The 17,297-nt window shown below is 39.8% G+C and overlaps 1 protein-coding gene across 1 annotated transcript; it reads right to left on the minus strand.

The window, feature by feature from the left end:
• Window positions 1–688: 688 nt before the first annotated feature.
• On the minus strand, window positions 689–15,469 carry LOC115781560 (aldo-keto reductase family 1 member D1-like). Its single transcript, XM_030731283.1, has 9 exons — window positions 15,309–15,469; window positions 14,937–15,104; window positions 14,647–14,763; window positions 14,287–14,364; window positions 5,962–6,084; window positions 5,539–5,648; window positions 5,184–5,349; window positions 2,242–2,324; window positions 689–2,102 (listed from the first exon to the last, which is right to left on the minus strand). Exons 1-9 carry the CDS (start codon window positions 15,399–15,401, stop codon window positions 2,060–2,062), a joined length of 981 nt encoding a protein of 326 aa, XP_030587143.1. The 5' UTR covers window positions 15,402–15,469; the 3' UTR covers window positions 689–2,059.
• Window positions 15,470–17,297: the final 1,828 nt, after the last annotated feature.

The raw sequence follows: 17,297 nt of genomic DNA on the forward strand, positions 1-17,297 counted from the left end.
TAGCACTGCTGCCTCACAGGTAGAATACCTTCTAGAAGGTCTGGGTTCAATTCCAGCTTGGCCCAGGCCTCTCGCTGTTTGGAATAGTAGACATTTAGTGTTTTTGTTCACAACGCTCTCTTGTATAGTTTTTTATTGTTCCATGGACAAATGTTATTTGTAAATGTTAATGTACCAGCATTCAGCAGGGCTGAGTTTTATCATGTTTGTTTATTTACCAAATTTAAAGAGACACAGTTCAACACTGTAAAAAATATTTGTGTTACTGGGCAGCACGGTGGTGTGGTGGTTAGCACTGCTGCCTCACAGCTAGAATAGCTATCTGATAGTCTGGGTTCAATTCCACCTTATGCTGTGTGGACTCATGTATGTTCTCCCTGTGTCTGTATGGGTTTCCCCCCACAATCTGAAGACATGCAGTTACTGGAGTTAGGTTAATTGGTCTCTCTAAATTGCCCACAGGTGTGAATGGTTGTCTGTGTCAGCCCTGCAACAAGCTGGTGACCTGTACAGGGTGTACCCTGCATCTTACTGCCTTGTCAGCTGGGATAGGTTCCAGTCTCCACCACCCCCACACAACCACGATAGGGAGATTGATTCATCAAAATACATTTTATTTTTTCATGAACTATAAAGGATAAGTTTGGTCAATTAGAACATACAATTTAGTTCAATTGGATATGGAGTAGTGCTTACTTAATAGGCTGAGTTAAATAAACTGTTTCATTACTTAAAAAATTTAAGGCAACAAGTTACCTTGGTTTTTTTAAGTAGATTCAACTTATCTGGGTTTACAGTGTATATTTATAAACACATCTTGTTTAATGTTTCAAAATACAAGAGGTTAAAATTTAATCTACTGCAATTTATATATTGTGAAGGGTTGGGCCACCCTAAAATGTGTTTATTAGCTCTAGGTAAAAAAAAAAAAAGAGAAAAAACTGCATCAGGTCAGCATGTTTGAGGAATCAAACTGATATTATATAGATATTAGCTGAAACATTGTTTCCAAAGAGGCATTAGGCCAGTAATAAGAAAATATTCATATGTGTAATTTAATTTGATCCAAGTGAACCCATTTACTCTCTCTGAAGCAACAAGACAGACAAAACTTGGACATTATTTGGCAATTCCTATCAATGTTTGACAGACAGTTATTGCCTCATCCATGATTTTCATGGTGAATAAAGGTGAAGGTAAGGATGAAGGGGCTGCAGCAGAGCATGGAACTACAGTATATACAGAATTTGTACAATTCTAATGATCTTGTAAGTCAATATCTGGTATGACCACCTTTATTCAACACAGTCTGAACTCTCTTAAGGAAGCTTTCATGGGATTTCTTTAAGTAGCCTTCAGGAATAGTTCTCCAGGCTTCTTGAAGGACATTCAAAGCTCTTCTTTGGATGTTGGCTTGTTCTGTTCTCTGAAGATGATCCGATGCTGCTTTGGTACTGAGGGGTTTCTTGAAGGCTTTGAGGAAGCCGGTCCATGACTGATATAAGAACACACAGTGGAACACTATCCAGGCTTTTACTGCACTGGCAGTGTGTTTGGGATCACTGGCAATCAGACGCTGTCCAGATGGTATTGCACAGTGAAACAAAATATGAATAATCAAAATATTCTGTGTTCATAATTCCATAAATTTTGATAATGTTTCCAACACCACTGACTGAAATGCAGCTCCAAACCATGACAGATCCTCCACTGTTTTACAGAGGCTGCAAATGCTAACTGTCGTGACTCTCTCCTGACCTCCTCTGTACATAATTACAATGATTTGAACCACCAAAAAGAGAAAAAAAATCTAATTTGGATAGATTACTCCATAACACCTCTTGCCATTGATTTTCAGTCTGATTCTTGTGTAAGTTTATGATGGTATAACCAACAATGAGTTATGGGCCTGTTAGACATCTTCACTGTGAGCTAGAGACCTCTAGTGTTTAGAGTGAAAATGCACCAAACTGGTCTCCACAAAGGTGTCAAAGTCCATGATCTGTCATTTATTCGATCTTTCTTAAAAATCATGTTCATCACAAAAAAGTTAAAAAGTTCAATATTCATCATGAAAGGGGTACTCTGGATGATCACTCCACCTGAGTCCAAAAAACAAAAGAAATTTTTAAAAAAAAGACAACAAAAAAAGGAACTTATTTACAAGCATAATAACAATTTGGTTCACATTATAAAAAAAAAAAAAAAAATAGATATTTGTCCATGAAACCTTATACTTACATCAGCAGCTCAACAAGACGAATATTTTTATTCAGTGCTTCAATGGCTTTCATTTCTTCCTCAGTGAGTGAAAAATCAAATATCTGGAAAAAAAAAAAAATTTGTTTCAGTTCAAGTGATTTCTGTTAATTCATGAAAGTCGTTTAACTGAAAGGTGCCTTTATAATCTTTTGACCCCTCCAACCTCTGTTTTGAGCTCTGTTTAATCTCAGTGAGTTTAATCTCACCCAGCTCAGAATAAATGGATTCTAAATTCTTAAAAAGTAAGGAGTAAAATACCTTTTTTTTTTTTTTTTTTAAACAAAAATCAGAACAAACAGAGCACACAGTGGGAGAAACACCATAGACAAAGAACAATAAAAAAAAAACTGAGGGCTTAAATACACACCGGGGTAATTAGGGGAAATGGAAAACATCAGGGAAACACAGCTGAACCAAATCGAGAAAAAACAAGTCAGAGGAAGCAAAACTGAGTGCAAAACAAAATAAAATACTCAAAACTGAGACACTAAGGAAAAGTAAAAAAAAAAAAAAATATACAAAACCAACATTGAACTGAGAATCTAACCCATAAGCAAACAACTGAATACATTTAACAATTTTTATTTTTATTTTTTAGCAAACAACAAAGTTATATACAACTATTTACATTAAAATGCAGGCAATGCCTCTGGCATTTTATTTTATTTTATTTTTTTGCACAACTATTTACAGTTTCTGTCCACCACAAAACAGAGGGGCAGATCACAGGCCTGATATTCTCAGGTGTGTCACTCCCCACTGTTGTACACCTGCAGACAGCATTTACAATAGAGTCTGCCTTTGGTGGCTTTTTAGCTAGCATCTTCCTTGACCATGACTACACAACACACCAAACACACGACCCTAAACGCTAAAATATCTCAAATCTTTTACATTTCAAAACTTGCAATCAAAATTGCTGTCTCTCTTTTGTCCCTGTCACTCTCATAACTTTCACCTGTTCTCAGCAACCAAATTGGACACATTACCATATAATATTTTGATTGGTTGATGTGGTGCATTTTTCTACCAATAGGAAAAGGGATGTCATTATTTTATTTTTTTGTTTTGTTTGGTTATGTTTATTTGTTTGCTCGCAAGCACTTTCTGCTAGGAAATGCGTATCACATGTAAGGACAATATACAGGAAAAAGCATGGTGTAAATTATTGATCAAAAACAATACCCCGTTCCCCCTCAGGGGGTGGGGTAAAAATTCCCATGTTAAACAAATTAGAGAAAGTACATACTGCATGCTTGTACATGGGTGTATACTAAGTAATGTCATTCTATTTATATAATCTATAGCAATAAGCAAGATATAACGCATACTTACAAGGTATTCACATCATATTATACTCGTGTGTACAGGAATATTACTACATCATGCACCCATACTATATAATCTACTGACATCAATGCATTATGTATAACATCACTATAATCATAAGGCAACCATGTTGTTTACATTTAAGCAATATTGCTGAGCAGTAGATATGGCTTTAAAACTGCTCAGTGATGTGTCAAAGTTTGAACAATTGATGACCATGAGTCATCCCTGACCAACATGTTAGACAATACTCAGTCAATCAGAAGTTGGCATCAAAGGATAATCAATAAGGCTGTAGCCTAGAACTGATGTTACTATAAATAGACCGGTTCTTTGGGATTCCCATGATTCTCACTATCTAGTTACTGCCAGCTGTTCAGTGACCTAGGTCAGTTTCTAGATATGGGGAACCCCACTTTCTCCATTTCAGTCAATAATGGTCAAGTAGGTATAACCAATCACACAGCACAATATGATCACATGATTAGGCTACGCCAATCAGGCATGAGAAAGGCTGCACATCATTAGCATATATTATCATAGCATTAGCAGCCTGAAATTCTCCATGTTGTTTACTCTCCATCCATCTATCCATCCATTCATCCTGTTCAGGGTCGTGGGGGGGCTGGAGCCTATCCCAGCTATCATAGGGCGAGAGGCAGGGTGCACCCTGTACAGGTCGCCAGCCTGTCGCAGGGCCAACACAGAGAGACAAACAACCTTTCACACTCGCATTCACGCTCTCATTCACACCTATGGGCAATTTAGCGTAGCAAATTAAACTAACCCCAGTAAGTGCATGTCTTTGGAATGTGGGAGGGAACTGGAGTACCCGGAGGAAACCCACACAAGCACGGGGAGAACATGCAAACTCCACACAGAGAGAGGGAGAAGCCTGGGCCAAGGTGAAATCGAACCCAGCAGTGCTAACCGCTGCACCACCATGCTGCCCTACTCTCCACTTTAAATAAATATAGTTAAAGTGTACAAAAGGTACTAAACATCCAGGAACATGAATATCGCATTGCATATCTTTAAAGAGTAAAGAACACACATGCTAGATTTCATGGCTCAGCTACTTGTGGTTTTGGAGTCTATAGACCGGAAAGGTAAAACCTCATAGACAGATGCATGGAAGGATGGAAGGATGGATAGATGGACGGATGGTATGACGACAATATCCTCCCGTTTTATATTGCACATGAGGATAAAGGTTCCTTTAAGTTTTTGAGCAGTGCATATCGCTCCTATGCTGTTTTACAATATTGCAGTATTTTGAGATACCTCCATGATCCTTCACCTGCTGGTCTTGAAGAGACCAGCAGGTGCCTGTTCAGTTTTAAAATTCCCTAAATTTTAAAAGTATAACATTTTGAAATATTTTAATTTTTGCTTATTTTGTCGTCACCTTAGGAAAAGTAATCAAATTTCAGGCTAAAAGAAATGGTATTTTTACTGTTGTTAAATGTTAAAACTGATCAAATTTACCCCAAACAGTATGTAAAGGTTAAAATTGGCAGTATTGGTTCCCTAATTTTAATTTAACATGCACTGAGAATTAAAAAAAAAAAAAACATTTTGTGGTATACTACCTGGAAGTTATGTTTGATCCTCTCAGGGTTGAAGCTCTTTGGAATCACTACAACTCCTCTCTGAACATTGAATCGCAAAGCCACCTGGGCACTACTCTTGTTGTACTTTTTCCCAATGGATATAAGTAGCTCATTGTCCAGCAGAGGAGGACATTTCACATTCACCCTAAAAAAAAAAAAGACAGAGGTAAATATGAATGATGTCTTCTGCCAAATTATTTTGGTTTACCATCATGTTGAGGGTTTGGTAACAACAATAATGTTTATTTATTTATTTATTTTTACATGAATGCAGTACTAGAGAGGACAACAACTTCACACCAGCCTGTAAAACGTTATATAGTTTAAAACCTACCAGGATGCATCTCTAGAGGAGCCAATTGGACAATAGCCAACAATCACAATGCCATTCTGACGACAGTACTCCAGAAGTTTTGGCTGTGTGAAATATGGATGGCATTCGACCTACAGGTAAATAAAAAATATATCTGAAAGGGATCTGTGCTGTGTGTTAAAGTTACCAAAAAAATGCACTTCAGCATAGCCTTTAACTACTTTGTAGCATTCATCGAGTAACTAGCTCAAAATCTCCTTGATAAGCTTTTACCACTGTAAAACACAAAGAACAGGAATTTAAAAACAAACAAAAAGACTAATCAAGAAATGCCTTTCTATTAGTAACACACAATACCAATGCATGCTGTAAAGTACTGTTGTACTATATAGAATATCCTCATAGTGATGTCAGTAGAGATCTAAAGCCAGAAGCTGGAGTCACCTGGTTGGATACAGGTTTGTGCTTGAGGCCAGGTTTATTCAGAATCAGCTCCAGCTGCCTGCGATTGAAGTTAGAGACTCCCAGGGATTTAACCAGTCCAGCATCTTTGCAAGCCTCTAAAGCCTGAAAGAAGAGAAGAAAATAAACTGCAGAAAAATTAAGGAAATGTGTATGTGGTCAATTATTTCTTTGTTGTAACAATGCTTCTTGGTAATTAATCTTTTACCATTTATAAGGAAAATGCATTTGTGGGTTGAAAATGAAAAACTTGCCAAATCCTCTGCCAATGCCAAACAACTCATTCTGCTATTGACACTTGTTTTGTGGTTCTGATACCCCAGGTGCTGATAATCAGGCTTGTCATCATTGGAAGCAATCTCAATACAGAGATGAGATCCTGCAGCCAGTGGCGATCACACATCTCCACAGTCTGGGACCAAGCTTTATCCTTTATCAGAGACTACTTCTAGAATTTGGGAGTGGAGAGGATGGAAGTCCTGCAGTCCTATCCTCAACTCAATTGAATACTTGTGGGATCAGCTTGGGTGTGCTGTTTGTGCCAAAATAACCACATTGGCTGACTTGTGAGAAATGCTGGTTGAACAATGGGATGCCATCCCACAGCAGTGCATGACCAAGCTGGTGACCAGCATGAGGAGGAGGTGCCAGGCTGTTATGGCTGTGCATGGTTCTCCCACACGCTACTAAGGCCCCTGTTAAATTTCCAAATAAATAAATGATTCAAAGACCCTAACCCTTTTATGAAGCCTTATACTCATCACAGATTGATTCATCTGATACTGCTATTGAAGAATTTCTTAACAGTATAAATCTACCAAAACTAAATGAGGAACAGGTTGCAGCTCTGGATTCACCTCTCTCAACGTCTGAATTCCAAGATGCCCTACAGCACCTTCCAAATAATAAGGCTCCAGGTCCAGATGGTTTTCCAGCTGAGTTTTATAAAGAATTTTGGTCTGAGCTAGCACCCATTTTTTTCAGAATGGTGACTCAGATTCAGAATGATCAAACACTATCCCCAAATATAAACTCTGCTAACATCAGCCTGCTTCTTAAACCAGGCAAAGAGCCCACACTCCCATCCAGCTACTGCCCAATCTCACTCATAAATGTAGATCTTAAGATAATTTGCAAAGTCTTGGCCAGAAGATTAGAAAATATTACCCCACTCATGATACATCCTGATCAAACAGGTTTTATCAAGGGTCGACATGCAGCCAATAATACACGCAGATTAATAAATGTAATAGATTACTGTTCCATTAACAAATTAGAAACCACAGTTGTTTCTTTAGATGCAGAGAAGGCATTTGACCAGGTTAACTGGAAATTTTTATTAGCAGTTCTACAAAAATTTGGATTTGGTTCATCCTTCATTAATTGGATCAGAACACTATACAGCTCCCCCAATGCACGGGTTAGGACAAATGATCTTATTTCCCAAAGCTTCAGTCTGCAGAGGGGCACCAGGCAGGGCTGCCCACTCTCTCCCTCACTTTTTGTCATCTTTATTGAGCCACTGGCAGCAGCAATTAGACAAAATGTAAATATTAAAGGAATTCAAACAAAAAATACAGACCATAAGATAAGCCTTTATGCTGATGATGTATTACTTTTCCTTGGGAATTCACAAGCTTCTCTCTTGAAGACAATTAACCTGATAGATAAATTCTCATCTATATCTGATTACTCTATTAACTGGAGTAAATCAACAGTTTTGCCTCTAAACTGTAATTTTGAGAACACCACCACCACGTTACTACAGTCAGGCAACATTAAATATTTGGGTACAAATTTTTCTGCCAGACTCTCAGACTTGGTTCGATTAAATCACATTCCTTTATTAAAAATGATAGAGGATGATCTCACACGTTGGAATAGTTTACCTATATCACTCATGGGTAGAGTCTCCACCATTAAAATGATGGTTTTGCCAAAAATCCTCTATTTGTTCTCACTGATCACTAATAAACCTTCTGTTGCTTGGTTTAAGACACTAGATTCAAACATGACAAAATTTCTGTGGAAAAACAAACCGTCACGAAAAAGTTTAAAAACTTTACAAAAGCCAAAATGCAGTGGTGGTCTAGAGCTACCAAATTTCATTCACTATTTCTTAGCCAGTAGGTTGCAGTATGTTTCAAAATGGATCAAACCAAGTTCACTAGACAGCCCATGGTTGGACCTAGAACAAGCACTTTGTGGAAAACTAAAAATATCTGCTCTACCTTTCATTAGCTCCTGTATCAAGCAAGATAATTGCTTTAAAAGCCTTAACATAAACACCTCTCTGACAGCCTAGTGGGAATTTTTAAAAATAACTAAGTCTTCACTTATCCCAAGTAAACTGACACCCATTTGGAACAATCCAGATATATGCCAGAAAAAGAAAATACTGAATTTTCTGTCATGGCATGAAAAGGGTATAAATAACTTGGAGCACATTATTCAAGATGGAAACTTTATTCCATTTCAAGAACTTATATCAAAATATGGAATCAGCAGCAGTAGATTTTTGGAATATCAGCAACTAAGGTCCATCATACAGGCAAGATTTAATTTAAATGATCTGAACTTGGAAATACCTGTATGGGTAACAGAATTTCTAATTCTCTGTACTCCTAAATTGCTATCAAAAATATACAAGCTATTGTTTAAAATTAATGATTCAATTTCCCTCCCAACTAAAAAATGGGAGCGGGATCTTTCCATCAATCCAGATGAAAACCTCTGGATACATATATGTTTAAACATCTTCAAAATGTTTAAAAGTCCAAATTTACAACTCATACAATACAAAACTCTGCATAGAATATACTATACAGGACAACGAATGTTCCAAATGGGCCTCAGACACTCAGACATATGCACCCACTTTTCAGGCAAGCACGCTGAGAGTTATATGCATGCTATATGGTCTTGCGTGCCGGTTCAAAGGTTCTGGCAGAAGATATGTGAAGACTTATCCACATGGTTTTATTGTGATATCCCAGCCTCACCCAAACTGTGCATCTTAGGTGATGTAAGTGAATTAGATATGGTAGCAAATATGTCACATTTAGTTCTTACTGCCTTATGCATCGCTAAGAAAACTATCCTCATGAATTGGAAATCAAAAACTGATTTATGTATTACTCACTATAGAAATTTACTTTTTGATCACATTAGTCTAGCGAGAATGTCTGCAAACTCTAAAAACCAATTGGACATATTTGGTTATCTCTGGTCCCCACTGATCAATTCCATCATTTAGTGGGGGTGATTGGCTGTGGTCTCGTCTCTTCTGGGGCCTGGCGGGTGGCTGGGGGCGGGCCGGGGGGGCCCGGGTGTCTGATGGGTCCCGGACTGGAGGACTGTGGCTACCGTTTTGAGGTGTCTGTGTGCGGGCCCTGGTTGGTGGGGGGGCTTGGATGGATGCTCTTATGGCCTTTGGGTTGGGGGCTGGGGTGCCTGTGGTGGTGGGGGCTGGCCCTGGGCCGGGTGGCCGGCCCCCTCTGCGGGGGTTGGGGTGTGGGTCTGGGGCCCTGGTGCCCGGGGTCGCCCGTTTCCCGGCTGGGCCCCTTCCTGTGCTGGAGGGGTCTGCGCTCCCTTGGGCACACCGCCGTGTGGGGTGGGTTGGCCTGCGTCGGGATGTCTGGCCGGCATTCCGGGATGCTGGGGTGCCCGCATGTCCTCTGGGGGGGTGGGGCGCTCAGGTGTGGGAGCAGCGGTTCTCACGGGGGACTGGTTGGTCCTGGACTCGGGACCACTGTGTTTGTGTATGTGTGTGGATAGGATGTTTGCTGTTGTCTTTTGGGTGTGGGCGTGATGTTTGTTGTCGTCTTTTTGTATGTGTGTGTATGTGTGGGTGTGGGTGTAGGTGTGTGTGGGTTAGGGTTAGGGTTAGGGTTAGGGCTGGGTGTCGGGCGGTTCCCGGGCGCCTGGGGCCTCGGGGCTACATTCTCGGCTCATGCTGGGGGGGGCCGGCCTGCCGGGGGGGCGGGCTGCTCATTGCCTCTGGCTCTCTGGGCTCTTGCCCGTTGACCATGGGGGCCCTGTCTGGGGTCTTCCTCCTCTAGGGTGTGTGCGCAGTTGCCATTGGGATGTGTGGTCTCGGGTCTTCTGTGCTCCTGGTGGGCCGTGGATGACCCGGGTCCCCTGGGTCTTTCTCTGCCTGCCTCTGGATCCCGTGGGAGGGTGGTTGCGGCTTCTTGCCCACATTATTGAGTACGTTCCATGACAGAGGAACACATATACATTACTACAAACTACAGCAAGACTGTATGTGTGTGTATGTATATGCATGTATATATGTGTGTATATGTGTATATGTATATATATGTGTATATATGTATATATCTATATATGTGTGTGTATGTATGTGTGTGTATTTATATATATATATATATATATATATATATATATTAGGGGTGGGACTCGATTAAAAAAATTAATCGAATTAAGTACAAGCTTTGTAATTAATTAATCGAAATTAATTGCATTTTAATCGCATTTCAATATTTGACATGAGAAATATTAATTTAAGTTTAGTTGGTGAATAGATCAATATACATAAGCTTAAACTTCAAAATTTTGTTTATTTTCCCACCAGTCTACTACACAGACCAACGAAGGGTGGAAGTGCTCCTGTGATAAGCAAACTCCTGAAATTAAAGTTAAGCATCATAACTGGATAGTTTTATTCAACATTAATGTCTCACTTATTATAGTTGGAAATTAATCATTCTCTCAGCTGTATTCCTTGATGTTGAAATGTGTTATGCTTGTTTTAACAGCTTATTTTGAATTAAAGACTTAAAATTAAACCACAAAAAGGAGAAAAAGTTCTCAGTTTAACCAGCTGCTTTTACACAGCTGTGCTTCGCACTCACGGTTGCTAGGCGACATGAGCTACGCAGAGGTGACGGCAGGTGACGCTGATATGAAGGCTAGCCGCTCACTTCCGGCCTTTGTGGTCTTCGTTGGCTGCGAAAGACGTGGGCCGGGTCCTTCGCAGGATGCGGCCCCTAATTTGGACATTGTGCATCGATATAATCTGTATGCCTGGAACTCGTGCACTGAGAAACGTTCCACGGTGCAAAGTGCGATTAAAATGCATTAAAATTTTTAACGCGTTAATTTCCCCGTAATTAATTAATCGAAATTAATGCGTTAAAGTCCCACCCCTAATATATATATATATATATATATATATATCTAAAAATTAAAAAATACAATTAACAAGAATAGCCTATAGAAAATAATTATAGAGCACGTCTTGTAAAAGCAAATATGCTTGGTACAATAATGCTTTCGGATTATCATTCTGATTGCGAAAACTGCCAGACATGACAGGTCAAAAAAATAAATAAATAAATAAAAATTTCAATCATCAAATTCAGCTAATGACATCAAACAAGAGTCAATAAGCTGCTTGGCAAATTTTTCATGGGCACAACCCACATACTCAACTCTGCTACTCAACCCACAAATGCATTTTCCTTACAAATGTGGCAGAGTTTAAGATAAAATAAACAGGCTTTCTAATAGTATAAAATTTATTGCCAAGAAAGAGTGTTATAACAAAGGAATAATTAACCAAACATAGATTTCCTTACTTTTTGTGCTAAGTTTATTATTGCCTTGTCAATACTGATAGCAGTATTATTTACAGGTTTACTGAGATAGCAAAGATTACAAAGCACAAGGATACATACAGTACTGCGTAGAAGTCTCTTTTTTAATATTTTGAGTTTCAGAGAGAGACTTACTGAACCTTAAAAAACAGAGTTTGTACAATTCTAACAAGCTTGAAAACCAATATTCGATATGACCACCTTCATTTTCTACATAGCCTGAACTCTCTTAGACAAGCTTTCTCGTAATTTCTTCAAATAGTCTTCAGGAATAGTTTTTTTAGGCTTCTGGAAGAATATTCCAAATCTCGTCTTTGGATGTTGGCTTCGGTTCCATTTTCTGTCAAGATGATCCAATGCTGTTTCAAGGTTCTGAGGAGGCAAATCCCTGACTGACAGTGTTCCACTTCCCACTTTTTGACAAGCTCCCCAACACCACTGACTGAGATAAAACCCCAAACAAAGACAGAGCCTCCACTGTGTTTTACAGTGGCTGCAGACTCTCCTGACTTCATCTATATGTCCTGATGACGACCTGAACCAAGTCTGGTCTCCCAGGCCAATTTAAGGCTTGGGTATACCAGCATGGAATCTTGCCAAGAATTCTTTGGCCTCTGCTCATTTAGTGGAAGCAGAAGGCAGGAGAGACAGTACAGCAGACAGAGGCTCGCTTGTAGCACAAGGTGCTTCTTGGGGGGGTGGCTCGGGGCAGAGCTGGGCTTGGCAGGGTACCATCAATCCAACTCAACACAGTCAGTGGGAAAGGTGCAAACTGTTGCAGGAGGAGGTATGCTCCGCTGTGGAGGTGGAGCGGTGGCCAGAGCAGTGGCCATGCAACAGCAAGGGGCTTGGACAAGGTGGGAGCAGGCGATGGAGTGGAAAGTGACCTGGCAGGACATCTGGAAGTCGAATCCACAGAGGATTAAGTTCCTGATTCAGGGGGTATATGATGTTCTTCCCAGCCCATCAAACACCAGCCTGCCCACTCTGTTCAAGGCCAGGGACCCTCGAGCATATCCTGAGCAGCTGCTCCAAGGCACTAGATGAAGGTCGTTACCGCTGGAGGCATGATCAGGTCCTCAAGTCCATCGCAGAGGCAGTCAGGAAAGGGACTGGTGATAGTAGACCCACCAAAGAGATGGCCAGTATCATCAGGTTTGTCAGGGCAGGTGAAGAGCCAAGGTTTAGACCCAAGAGTGGCCCAAGAGCCCTGCTTACCAGGCACAGGACTGGGTGATGTCAATTGATCTGGATCAACAACTAAAAATTCCATCTCACATCACCCAGTCTGCCTTGAGACCAGACATCATCCTGGTGTCAAGCTCCATAAGACAGCTCATCCTTTTGGAAATGACAGTGCCCTGGGAGGACAGGGAGAAGAAGAGGGCAAAATACCAGGAGCTGGTGGAGGACTGCTGCAGGAATGGGTGTAGAACCATATGCATGCCAGTGGAGGAGGTCAACTATTAAAGCCAACGTAGAGGCGGCAGAAAAGGACTTGAGATGGCTGTGGCTAAAGAGGGGGTAGAAATGGGGATGTAGTTAGCCACTTGGACACAGGCTGGGGCTTGATCAACCCCAGTCGGGTCACCTGGCAGAGGGTGTCTGTTGTAAGACCCAAAGCCAAGATACAACACTGATGATGTGTCCAAGGTAGAGCAGCAGAAGATGTATGTTAAACAGGTGCCTTTTTATGCTTGAATGATTCATTGGTCAGTGTTAAGTGGTTTAACAAACAAACAAACACTCTGAAAATGGTCAGGTACAAGGACTGGATAGAAAAGGTGTCACGGCCGGTGCTAAGACGGGCGAGGAAGGACCAAAACGCAAGACTCCAGAGAACGGCATAACTTAAAAGATGTTGATTTAGGTAGGGGGAAAACGAATAAAAAATCCTTTAGAAGGGAGACGAAGGGAGGACACAGGGAACACTGGAACACGCTGGCACAATAACGTCAACGACGCAACAAAGAACACATGGAAACTGAGGGCTTAAATACACAATGGGTAATCAGGGGAAGAGGAAACAGCAGGACACAGCAGGTGAGGCAAATGAAACTAATAACACAGGGGAAGCAAAACTATGACTCGAGAAACAGAAACAATACCAAGAAAACATAAAACACTGGGCCACCGGCCCAGGACATGACAAAAGGAGTGAAACAGCAGCCAATGTCCAATTAAAAACTTTGAAAGACCTCCAGAAAGTTGGGAGAGCTATTGCCCAAGACCCCTTTAAAAAATACATGGAAGTCTGGCTTCCAGTTCAAAAAACCTGAGGGGTAGCTCAAGGTCTTAGTCTTAAATGCGGATTTTATCTATAGTATCAGCTTCATTCTACACTTGATGATTGTGTTAAATTATACTTGTTGATTTGAATATTTTGTCTGCCTATAATAAGATAAATATATGATTTTTGAAATTCTTGATGTGTTTTTAACCAAAATTCATGGAGCCAGGATTGGCCTCGTGAGAGCACAAGCACCACAGTGAAGTCATGCTCAGCTTCGCAAGTGGAGGTGAGGCATCATTCTCATGAAAACTGATAATGTAAATGTAAAATGGTATTTATATTTACATAAGAAAACAACATATTTTTTAATTCCATGAGACTTTCACATTACAAATGAGCACTAGATATGGAAAGGCTTTAAATAGAATATGTGTTTTATAATTTAACAGAGCTTACCTCCCATGTTGCACAGAGATCTGTCTGGTGGTAGATGTATTTTCCATCCCGGTCTTTTGGATAAAAATCCTTTCCAGGCTAAAATATAAGTATAAGTCAATACTTTGCATTAAAAATGGTAACTTAAACATGTGGCAGAATATGGTCATGGTTACAACGCTTTAACATATAGACGTGAATCCAGTTACCCAGTCTTAACCAAGCAAACACCTGCATGTATAATCTCATCTCTTACACATGATATGGCGAAAGCCAGATTTCATGTATTTGTGATATTTATGTCATGTTTTTAAACTCTCATCTAGTGTATATGTAATAACTACTTTGCTTTAAAATTTTGTAAGGAGAATTTGTAGAAACCTTGAAGGCCATCGGAAGCTCAATGATGTAGAGATCCACATAGTCCAGTTTTAAGGCTCTCAGTGTCCTCTCTAAGGTTGGCCTCACCAACTCTGGTGGATGGAAGGTATTCCAGAGCTGAAAAAAATAGCAGTGCTAATTTAAAAAACAACTAAACAGCTTGAAGCAATTTGTTTACCAATGACCATTTAAATATTCATGCCAGAGGTCTTTGCAGTACTAATGATAATATTTATTCTTAAATGTGTATAGCACTGAAAGTAAATGAAACAAATGCTAGCAAGCATTACCTTTCCGCAGTAAAAGATGTCCTCTCTTCTAATGGTTCCATCAGCTATCTTCTCCCTAATGGCTTCACCCACTTCGTGCTCATTGAAATAAACCAACGCCCCATCAAAGTGCCTGTATCCCACGTCTATGGCCAGCTTGACACACTCAAGTGCAGTGCCTTTGGGTGTCTTTTGGGAATTCACAAAAAATATCAATTTTACTTTATTTCTTAGCTTCAGCCACAGTTTGTGCTCCATTTAACTGATAAATATCAAATCCCTCTAACCAATAAACCTCACATAAAATTATGTGAAGTCTTCCTGGTGAAGCAGACATAACAAGCCTTGTTTGTGTCTAAATCTAGAAATGCAGAGACTGCAGGATATTCTTACCGTTTGAGGGTCCCCAAAGGTGCCCAATCCCAGGAGTGGAATACTGTTACCATCATTCAAAGGGATCCTGTGGTTTTCTGCTGTTAGATTCATGTGTGTACAAAATACAGACAGTTGAACTGTTCTCTGGGCTATCTAAGAGGTTAATACAGAGCCTGGCTATGAACCTTGAACTGTTAAGGCATTATCTTCCACCCACTTACGTAAGTGCCTTTTATCTGAACCAGAACAGTTTAAACTGAGAACTTGCCAGTGCATTATGCATAACCGCAATCAGGTGAGCTGTAATGTGTACAGCAATGCATAACAGTGAGCCATCATCTCATAGATAAGGATGCATTACTACACACAGTTTTGTTTTCATCAGATTAGGAAAGTAGAAGATAAGTCACAGTCAGTCACCAGTCACAAGTCAATGTTTCACTCACAATCGCATGTGAATATTAATATTAATCAGCTTTTCAGGATACTGTGTTACAAATAGTAGGCTCAAATATGCATAGACCTAATGAAAAGAAACAACACCAAATTCCGCATTTATTTGGAATTCACTGAGCACACAGCCTACCATAAAGTCTTTCAGTAACCCTCTCAATGTATAATGTGCAAATTTTTTAGTTTTTGTCCTGGAAAACTTTTTGTTCTCCAGGACAAAGCACTAGAGGTGGCTAAATATCATTAGTATTGATAACGCTGGTATTGGTACTGGATCAATACTAGCATGACAGGAGCAACGCTTTAGTTTGTCTCATGCAAGTTCAGAACTTTGCTCCCGTTCATCAGAAAGCAGACATATCTGTACAAACACTGCTCCTTCATGCACGCACACTTTGGTCCACCCCCTCCTCCCTGCTCTACTGTGATTAGTTGGCTCACTGAGTACTACCACTGAGCCATGTCATGAGTGAGAAAGTGTAGAGGTGCTTTTTAGCTGTAAATGAAAACACAGCAAGCAGTGATGCCAGTTGGAAGGAAACTCTCTACTGTGGCAACACCACCAACTTATATAAAAACATGAAAGACCACAAAAAAGAGAGCTTTCTCCCAGAGCAGGAGGAAGAAAATCCCTCAGACAGACCCAGACCTTCAGCACAGAGACAAAGGTCACTGTCACAGCCCTTTCAGACAGGCAAAGAATAAGCAGGTGGCCCACATAGTGGTGAAAGTAATGTTTCACTCATCACTCATGTTGGATCTTCAGGAATACTTAATATTAACCCTACTCAGACCGGGCTTTTTTGGGGCTTCCCGAGGCCACCGCCAAATTTACTGGGAATGATATTTACACATTAATAAATCACTACAATTACTCTGGTGTTGTTATAATGAAAAATGACATCATCAGTTTTTTATTGGTTGAAACTGTCTGATGCAATATTCCATGAACAATCAGATATATACAAGAAAACTTAAACAGAATGCATGTCTGATAAAGTGTCAATGTCTTTTGTATGCACTCATTTTTTTTTTTTAGTATTTCTGGTCAGAAAAAAAAAAAAGTATTTTTAGGAATATTTTTGCTGTTATGGTTGTTGTCATGTTGGACCTGCCATCTTTTTATCAATATACATTACCAATCAAAAACTTTTAAACTTTTGACTTTAAACTTTTGACTGGTATTGTATATTTTTTAATACACAACATACCCTAAAACACTATTAAAATTGACTAAAGGTTTATTTTTTCATATTAGATTTCTTTTTTTTTTTCAAATCTACTCACGTAAGGTAGATATGGAGTTTGACGGACAATGTACCTGAGCTAAATGAGCTGCCATCTTGGAATTGACTTTCATAAATCCACGTAGTCACAAAATTAGCATAAATTATTTTAATCAGCTACTTTAATATTGGCCATGATCGCTGCTTCTTCAGCAGACTGATTGCGTATAGTCAAATAATATATTCAACACACTGAATTGTGTTAAATTATTTTAGTGAAACCGAAAAAATATGAATATGGTAACCCCTTTGCGTTCGCTCTTAAGTC

Source organism: Archocentrus centrarchus, chromosome 6 (genome assembly GCF_007364275.1).
Source record: "Archocentrus centrarchus isolate MPI-CPG fArcCen1 chromosome 6, fArcCen1, whole genome shotgun sequence".
In the NCBI taxonomy this organism is placed as follows: domain Eukaryota; kingdom Metazoa; phylum Chordata; class Actinopteri; order Cichliformes; family Cichlidae; genus Archocentrus; species Archocentrus centrarchus.

What these genes read in the sequence shown, in the direction of transcription:
- LOC115781560 (XM_030731283.1), bottom strand. Translation starts at nt 15,401, where the DNA reads ATGAATCTAACAGCAGAAAACCACAGGATCCCTTTGAATGATGGTAAC. An exon ending in CCTTTGGGGACCCTCAAACG is followed by an intron (nt 15,105 to 15,308) that starts GTAAGAATATCC and finishes AATTCCCAAAAG; the next exon opens with ACACCCAAAGGCACTGCACT. An exon ending in AGCTTCCGATGGCCTTCAAG is followed by an intron (nt 14,365 to 14,646) that starts GTTTCTACAAAT and finishes CTTATATTTTAG; the next exon opens with CCTGGAAAGGATTTTTATCC.